Below are 9,786 nucleotides of genomic sequence, written 5' to 3' on the forward strand. Positions count from 1 at the left end.
ACTTGGAATTTCTCTGGAGTTTACTCGCAGGGACTTGCCTTAATCAACACCCCTCACCCTCAGGTTTTAGTTCCCATAGGTGCTGTGGGAACCATCCCCCCTAGAGTAGAAAACAGTAATACATAAACCATTCATATAATGGAATTTAATATAATGGTCCCAAAGATACTGCATGGGGTTGCAATATCTGTCACACCAGATCTCCTGAGTGTCTTATCTGTTGGACCATGCCACCTCTCTAAAACATTATTCTTAAAACTTGAACGTATTAGAGTTTTGATTTTCATGATAAAGTTACATAGAGTGGAAGGGAATGCAAAACATGATCAAATTATTCATCAAAGCGGCTGAGAGAACTTTCTTCTCTCTAATGTTCTCCCCAGGGCGGCCTTCACCTCCTTGTTCCTCAGGCTGTAGATGAGGGGGTTCAGCATGGGGATCACCACCGTGTAGAACACAGAGATCACCTGGTCCTGCTCCCCTGAGGAGGTGGAACTGAGTCGTAAGTAGATAAAGACCGTCGTGCCATAGAATATAGCCACGGCTGTCAGGTGAGAGGCGCAGGTAGAGAAGGCTTTGCGCCTCCCCTCGGAAGAGCGGATCCTGAGTATGGCAGCAGTAATATACAGATAAGAGAAGAGGATGATCAGTATGGTAGTCAGTTGTATGGAACCAGCAAAGCTAGAAAGCAACATTTCATTGTTGTGAGTGTCGGTGCAGGAGAGCCGCATGAGCGGAAGGACGTCACAAAAGTAATGATCAATTACATTGGGCCCACAGAAGGACAGCTGAAAGGTGCAGCTGGTAAACATGGTTGCATTTGCAACCCCAGCCATGTAAGAGCTAGCCAAGAGCCAGACGCAGGACCTCTTGGACATGATGAGCCTATAGAGCAGTGGGTTACAGATAGCCACATAACGGTCATAGGCCATCACCGCAAGGAGTAAAGACTCAGCTGTGGCAAAGACAAAAAAAAAATACAGCTGTGCAGCACATCCAGCGTAGGAAATAGCCTTACTCTTCCTTGAGAAGCTCACCAGCACCCTGGGGGCGATGGATGAGGAGTAGCCAAGGTCAACAAGTGACAAGTTGCTGAGCAAGATATACATGGGGGTATGAAATCTGGAGTCCCTCCAGATTAGGCCAATCATCCCAAATTGCCCAGCAAGGTGAGAACATAGATCACCAGAAATATGAGGAAGAGGGCAACCTGCAGCTCTGGATGGTCAGTGAATCCTGCAAGGATGAATTCAGTCACAGTGGTGTCATTTCCCCAGGCCATTGCTACACACAGGCTTTGAAGCAGACATACACAAGGGGAATTTCTGTATAAATAAAAAATAGTGTGAGGACCTGGAATTCTGTATGACCAATGACAGTATTTTAGTCCACTTGAGACCCTTGTTTGCTGAAAGTAAGAGTACTTTTATCCATGTGTGAGTAACTCATTCTTTCTCTTTCGAAGTGGACAATCTGCAAAGAACAACTATTAGCACAAAACTATAACATAGTGCTGACTTGATTGCCAGAGGGTGAAGTTCACTGTTGGCTCAGCTGAAAAACCTTTCCCCCCCCCCCCAGCAGAAATCAAGGGAGCTTACATTAGAGCTAGGTGATTTTTGTTTTGCTTTGATTTGGTGACTGACCTGAAAAATCCTAAAATAACAGCAACATGTTCCCTCCTCCCCCCAAAAAATCATTTACAAGTCAGATTTTTACCCTCTGCTCCCTTGGAACCTGTGGAACTCCTGGCCTGAGGAGGTTGTGAAGGCTAGGACTATAACAGGGTTTAAAAGAGAACTAGATAAATTCATGGAGGTTAAGTCCATAAATGGCTATTAGCCAGGATGGGTAAGGAATGGTGTCCCTAGCCTCTGTTTGTCAGAGGATGGAGATGGATGGCAGGAGAGAGATCACTTGATCATTACCTGTTAGGTTCACTCCCTCTAGGTCACCTGGCATTGACCACTGTCAGCAGACAGAATACTGGGATGGATAGAAATTTGGTCTGACCCGGTACGGCCATTCTCATGTTCTTATGTTTGTTCTTTTAAAGTTAAATCTAACATATTTTTTTAAATAAAATGTCATTTCCAAACAAAACCTTGAAACACATTGTTTCAAAAATGTCAAAATGAAATATTTCACCTTTTTAAAAATTTTTTCCTCCCTGAAACCATTCACTGAATTTGACACAAATCTGCCAGAAGTTTTGGGTGATGCAAACCTGCATTTTTGGGTGAATAAATTATTCAGAACAATGGCAAAGGTACACAGTTTTCCTGATCACCAGGTAAGGATGACCAGATGTGGGCGAGGTTGTTAACTTGTCTTGCTAAGGTCAGAGATCAGGGGATTAGAATCTACTCGGGTATTTTAATGACAAAAGGGATTAAAGACCAACTTATTTTAAATGCTAAATTCTCCTGTGATACTTTCCAGGAGTATCAAGGGCTGAGGCGCCTCAGCACCACCTACCCTTAGCATGAGGAAGTCTTGTCCACGCTGGCTCTAGACCTAAATTCCCCAGCCTGTGGCAAGACAAGCGCAGCCTTCCAGACCTCTGCAGGCCTCGCTTTCTCTGTGCGGGTTACCCATAGGCAGACATCAACCCCCCCAAATCTTCTGCGTGTCCCTCTGGTGTACTCAGCCCCTGTTCCACTGAACACACCCAGAGCTCTCAGCCTCACTACCCCCAAAGAAATTGTACACAGCAGCTTGCAAAACACACCTTAGGATCACCACACTACTTAACACACAGCACTTAGATATATAGAAAACAAGAATAAGTTGATTATTAAAGAACAGAGATTCAAGTGATAGAAAGTAAGATAATTGGAAACAGTTACTTATAAAACAAAATCATAGCATGCTTCCTAGAGCCTAAACTTAACTAACAAGGCACAACAACGTCAAAAGACAGGCATCTGAGCTTGAATCCATAACTTTTTTAGTCACTAAAAATCATGGTTTACCCACAAGATAGCTTACCCCAGGCCTTCCCCAGCATTTTCAAGCAGTTTGGCGGAGATCCCTTCTCAAAATCAATCCTGCTAGCAGCTTGTCTTCACAGGTTGAAGGAATAATTGGGGGTTAATCTGCATCCCAGAAGTAGTTTCAAAGATAGATTCTTACCCTTACATAGGTTACCCATGTTGTTTTTCCCTGCAGCTTCCAACATTTATTGATTAGCATTTTGCTCAGGCTGCAAATGGTGTCCATACAGGAATTAATTTGCACATGACCAGTTACAGTGAGATAAGCATCTCTTCCCCTCTGACTGCCAGGAATATGTGGATTACTTTTTGGTGACCTGTGTTAACTCACAAACCTAGAGACCCTATTTTTTTGTATATATACATAAGTCTTCACATATTTTACATACATACATAAAGCTGAATGATTATGATGACCAGTGGGGCCCAGGCTTTCATTAGAGACCTTACATGACAAAATTTGGTGGATTAGTGTGCTGATATCAGACCCAAAGGTTTCCTTGTATATCTATGTGCCTTCTGCTAGTTGGTATCAAGAGATCCTTGGGTCACATTTCCCTCTTGGCCAAGTCTAGTAACTTCAGAATAAATCTTTTGGAAGATTATTTCTGTGACCCTTACACTCCCAGTATGATGTTGCTGGGGCTAACACTGTTGCTTTGCTGTGAATGATCCCTGTGGTCAATTCTGGTGCATCCTTCTGGAAATCTCATAGGAATTAATCTCTACCCAATGCCGGGCAGTTGCAGAATGAGTAAAGCTCAGAGGGTGATCTGGGATTTATACACTACCCATTGGGTTCCCACAAGGTGGCCTCTTACAAGGGGGCGAGAGAAGAAAGGACTCAGAGTTGGGAGGACAGTTAATAATGACAGCACATGAAATGAATCAAAAGTGATTTGCTGTTATCTGCAGCACCATCTCTCTCCCCAGACACAGACCAAGCCCAGGGTACAGCCTAGCAACACAACGATTCACCTGCTGTGTGCTGCTCTTTAGATTCTGGATGTAGCAGCTTCAGCTGAAGGGGTCATTTCCTACATAAGTAGCTCTGGGATCAGTTAGGAAATTTTAGGTCAAAATTATACCTTCAACCCGATTTTCCAGTGGATCATTAGATTTTACTTGCTGCTTGCAATAGGCTTTTACTTTTCTTTCCCCGCTAGTGCTACACTCAGACAAAGCAAACCTACCTGTGTGAGGATGAATAATTTATGTGATGGCTCCAAGAAAGTCCCATCTGGAGGAAGGGCAGGGGGCTGATTTATATTCTCTTACAGGCCATTGGGACTGTAAGTTTCTCCAAACTGTCGGATAGACGAAGGAGCTTCAGCTATCTTCATGTTGCTGAGGCCAGGTATCTTTGTGGAGAAGTAATTTGTATAACGCCCTGCGAGGCCGCTGTGGTGCATGTCGGTAATTGGTCCCAGCGGGTCCATTGGTCGCTGAGACCGAATGAGTCAAAGCACTTGGGATGGAATATGGAGACTTTTCAGTTCTTGGTGTTGTTCAGATTGTGCAGATTAGATGGCTCAAGAGATTGGGAATTATCTAACGGTTCAGGGCTACCTTGTGCTTTGATCACCTGCTCTGTGTAAGGGGCAAGTGCTTAACTATACCACCCCAGGAGGAGGTCAGGGATTGAATTGTGACTCAGGTGCCACAGCCGATAGCTACCCTCATCTATGATGATTCATTGGAACACAGGGGAAGAGGCAATGCTCTGCCAACTTTCCACCCACCCATGTGTCAGCTGTGCAGCCCATGCTTTCCCCACAGAGTCCCCTACGTAGGGTGAAGTCTGTGGGGTCCTGCTTCTCCTTATGTGTGAATGACCCCGTAGAGACAGGCCAGGCTCTGGCTCTCAGAATGTAGGTCTGTTTTGTTTAAGCATCCAAAGCTTTTCTGTGCAAAGCAAACATCTGGAATCTATAATACTGGGCTGGCAATGAGCAAAACGTAGTTGGCAAACACCCACTTTCTCATGAGAGTCCCAGTACCTCTACTCTTGGTCTCAGTTGGACACTGAAAACACTAAGGCCACATCTACACTGACAATTGAAAGACAAAACTTTTGTTTTTTTCAGGTACTTAACCTCCCCCCACACCTGAAAGACAAAAGTTTGCTGTGAGCAGCGCCTGTGTGAACAACAGGAGCGCTCTCCTGTCGACAATGCAGACCCCACTCGGTGGTGGTAGAAGTATTTTGTTGGCAAAAGTGCCGACCAACAGCGTTCACCCTGCCCAACTTTTAGCAACCCAGCCCTGTCACTAAAAGCTGTGTAGTGTAGACATAGCCTAAGGCATAAAAATATATGTGAGTGTTTCAAAATCTTAAACCAACTCATGTCTGAATGTACGGCATGAAGAAGAGGTGAGATCTATGGGGAGATCAATGGTTTGTTCTGGAGGAGGGGTTGGAACAAGTTAATTCATATTCATAGGGAATATATATTTCACACACACAGAGAAGAATCAAATGTCGGAATGACTTTTATTTTAGATTAAGGAAAACAACAAAACAAGAAAGAACTAATGTAAGTCCTCAGGTGAAAGAACAGTGTGTGTGCATGTCTTTGTCCTCAGTCACATGATGCATCATCTCTGCCTTACAAAATAGCCACTGGGTGACCCAAACATTCTCTCAGTCCTAGATTTCCCCCCACCAAATGTGTATTCTGTACTGCACTATCCAGCCTTGTCCTGGACAACTCCGATAACAAAGGTCTCTGTTGTCCCTGTAAGGAAACAATATGCAACAACTTGCCATCCTAAATGGAGTTACCCACACAGTTCACAACACTGGATTAATTTTGATACAAGAACAAAAAAAGTTTATTTAACTGCAAAGACATAGATTTTAAGTGATGACAAGTAATAAGGTGTTAAACTCAGAAATGGTTACAAGAAAAATAAAGATAAAAGACTTTCTCAACTTATCAAACCAGCCTTGGTGTAAAGTGGAGTTCTTACCACAAGTTCCCATAATCACCGCTGTCCAAGTTTCAGATCTCAATCTGCACCCAAAGTCCATAGCCTGTTTTTGGTGGTGGTTGTCATTGTCTTAGGCAGAAAAGAAAGAGATGGACAGGGAGAGAACTTGGGAGTATTGGTCAAGCAAGTAATTTTGCTTTTGGTCAAGCAAGTAATTTTGGTAATAATATTCTCTTCTCTGAAATTTTGACCAGAGGGAGAAATTTCCACATCTATGTGCTTAAGATTTATGTTGCTGTGTAAATCAAGAGTGAATCTCCTTTAATGCTGCTTCAATGGTTATCACTATCAGCTCTAATCACAGCAATCTGTGTTCAAATCTCAGTGAGAAGTACAGGTTTCTTACAATTATTTCATTCAGAGAGAAGGTCAAGGGTTTTTTCTATAAACGAATGTCTAATGTAGGGCCCTGGGTCCATATTTAGTCACACAAATAACTGGCCTGATTAACAAAATGCTGCGAATCCAGAAGATAATATAGATTTTTTAAGTTTCCTTGTGTCAAAACCATGTCTTTCTAAGTGTTCTGGTGAACATCCTAAAACATTGTCAATAATAAAGTAATATGCTGTTGTAAGTTATTTTCATGTTTAATCATTGCAGGACTTCACTGAAATCAGCTTTTTAATTATACTCAAGGAGTGTGTATTATTTTTAAAACACTAGGATTTGTAGTGTATTCTAAATAACCATTGTAACAACTTTCCTAGGGTTGCAGTGGATTCTCCGTCACTGGAAATTTTTCAATAATAATTTTTTTTCTAAAAAATATGCTGTAGTTAACATCAGAATTAATTGCTTAGGTTCTACGGCTCTGACTAGCTTCCTGTGATAGATGGGAGGTCAGGCTACATGAGCTCATGGTCTCTTCTACCCTTAAAATATATGAATAAGTTCCATTGTATTCCATATAGATTTTTATACGCCCTTGCTCCACTTAGGCTCTAAACACCTTGATAAGTTCATTAAACAACATAACTAACATCTGTCACGTGTGAGTTGTTCTCTCTCTTTCATCGTTTAGCCATAACTGCTGTACCAGATCAGATCACTGTTTCTTTTGTCTGGAAGTCACCACTCACAGCTGCTCGAGAGGAAGGTGAAAGGAATAACCTGTTGGCGAATTATGAAATAAGATACTCCTAGGAAAAGATTCGACCTAAACTCAGTCAGTAATTGGGTGTCTAGAACATTTTTCATAGTGGGGGTGCAGAAAACCAGCCCACTTACCCCTGTCCCCCCCCCACCACTCCCCAGAACTGGGGCTAGGAGCAGGGCCGTGTCTCCTGGAGTGAGTGACCCAGACAAGGGTGAGGGGCTGAGACTGGTGCCACTGCTGGAGACGGGCATGGGGCCGGCAGCCAGGACTCCAGGGTGGGGCAGCATCCGGAACCTGGGGCGCAAGCCTGACAGTGGAGCCCCAGGCATGGGGGTGGCTGCTGGGACCCCAGGCAGAGATCTTTTTTGACACCATACTCCCTGGCAGGGAAGTGTCTGGCCATCACGGTCCTGCTGCAAATTACTCAATACCATCTCAGAATCTATGTAACTATTTCATATGTTCTAAACCTATTGCTTATGTCTGTGTGTGCTTAAATCTAACAAATCGTAGTTTTAGATAAGAGCACATTTACTTGTATGAATCTTTCATCAGACAGAATTGCTGTGTTCCCATTGATTTATTCCTGACATTGCCTGGGGTGAAACATTTAAGTTACCACTGCTTTGGGTTCTGAAAACCCTGGGTAACAGTTGAAATGTCATGCATTTTTAATTTTAATCAATAAAACAAAATTAGTTGGAGAAAAATAACAATTTTTCCATCACGGTTCAGGGCAACTGCCCCTATATTCCCCCTCTGTGGTCAGAAAGTGCCCCGACTCTTAGAATTCTGGCTCCCCACCTGTCACTTCTCTTGGGGTATGTCTACACTACCCTCCAGATTGGCGGGTAGTGATTGATCTATCAGGGATCAATATATTGCTTATAGTGTAGACACTATAAAATCGATCCCTGATCGCTCTGCTGTCAACTTCAGAACTCCACTGCGGTGAGAGGGGGAAGCGGCAGCGGTCAACTTGCCGCTGTTCTCACGGCCAGGTAAATCGACCTAAGATACGCCGACTTCAGCTACTCGAAGTTGTGTATCTTAGGTTGACACACTCCCCCAGTGTAGACCTAACCTTGGATGTGTAGAAGTCTCTCTCCACTTTCTGACTGAAATTTTCCAGGCTGTAAAGTTCCCTGCCTATACTGTGAATTCCACAGCAATGAGATTCCATGAGCCAGCCTGCTTTACTTGTCTCCTCAGAGATAGAAAACAGTGTAATTGTCAGTTATCACACAGATCTTTCTAAGCAAGCACATTTATCCTTAAGGTAAAAGCTTTACACAGAAAACAAATTAAAATGATAAAAGAACCTCCACACCCACTGAAAAGCTTCCCATAGATCACTGTCCCCACCCTCTCAACTCCAGTAAGATCTTTGGCAGGTGACAGTCCTTCCAGCCCTTCCCTAAATACTGGGGGCCCTCCCCTTGGACAGAAGTTCTGTACATTTGCTGGATCAGGAAGGAGGCCCTGAGTCAGTTTAAACTCAGGTTATTGACCCAAAAACCCCTTTTTTTCTGATCTCTGAAGAATCTGAGACAATTTGTCTAATTACCTCCCACTGGAGCATTGTGGTCTCCTCTGCCATTCAATTTCATATATTCACTGGCCTACAATGTTACATACACTCATTACAGTGAGATCTCCCAAAAATATGGCAGGAAATTGCCATACCTGTCAGATATTCTCCTTGCCCTGTTTTTATATTTGTAACAATTAATGATCTGTGATATGTAAGAAATTAGACTGATAGTTGCCCTCTGGCCTTAAACTCTATAGATTAGTCATTTATTATTGTTTGTTTGTTTGTTTGTTTATTTGACAAACATAATAAAATACCCCAGAGAGTTTGCAATTAGGTCCATGTGATTTGGCTCCTGCACTAGTATTCAGCCTTCATTGTTACTGTTCTTATTTGTATTAAAATGAACCCCTAGGAGCCCACCAGTACCCCATTGTGCTGGGTGCTGTACATATAGACACAACAGAGAGACAGTCCTTGCCCCAGAGGTTTCCAGTTTAAGACAGGAGACAACAGACATTGCAGACAGGTGGGGCAGTACGAGAAAAGACACAATACTGGGCAATTGTCTCAATAAGACTGTGGCCTAATCGTTATCAAGTTTCTGGAGACTGTGAGACCAAACATGAGTTTTCAGGAGGGATTGGAAGGAGGAGAATGAGAAAGTGTTGTGAATATTTATAGGGCACTCCTCCCAAGTGTGAGGGGCATGGGAGGAAAGCACAAGGATTCTTGTCTGAAAATTTAACATGTTAGCGACAGAAGCTGGGCCTACTGGCCAATCTGGGATGAATGGTGGCCTTTCAATAGTGAGTGTTGGTAGGGTCAGCTGGAATAGATTGTGAAGAGTCTTGAAAGTGAAGGAAGCATAGAGAAAGGGGATCCAGTAAAGGGAGACTGAGAAAGAGATGACATAGTCAAACCAATGGGCTAGGGAAATGATCTTTGCAGTAGCAGTCTGAATGGATATGAAACATTCACATAAAGAATCTGACACATCAGAAAAGGGCAGACAAATAAACAGACAGGTTTTTAAAGTGCTTATACACAAATGCTAGAAGTCTAAATAATAAGATGAGTGAACTAGAGTGCCTCAGGTTAAAGGAGGGTATTGATATAATAGGCATCACAAAAACCTGGTGTAGTGGGGACAATCAATGGGA

The 9,786-nt window shown here is 43.0% G+C and overlaps 1 protein-coding gene across 1 annotated transcript; it reads right to left on the minus strand.

Moving 5' to 3' along the window:
* Positions 1-338: 338 nt before the first annotated feature.
* Positions 339-3,181, minus strand: LOC127052825 (olfactory receptor 1052-like). Its single transcript, XM_050956933.1, is given in 4 exon segments — positions 339-1,156; positions 1,159-1,302; positions 1,305-1,325; positions 3,136-3,181. Coding segments are annotated over 4 exon segments (1,029 nt in total).
* Between the last annotated feature and the right edge of the window lie 6,605 nt (positions 3,182-9,786).

The sequence above is a fragment of the Gopherus flavomarginatus genome, chromosome 5, assembly GCF_025201925.1.
Source record: "Gopherus flavomarginatus isolate rGopFla2 chromosome 5, rGopFla2.mat.asm, whole genome shotgun sequence".
NCBI classification, from domain to species: domain Eukaryota; kingdom Metazoa; phylum Chordata; order Testudines; family Testudinidae; genus Gopherus; species Gopherus flavomarginatus.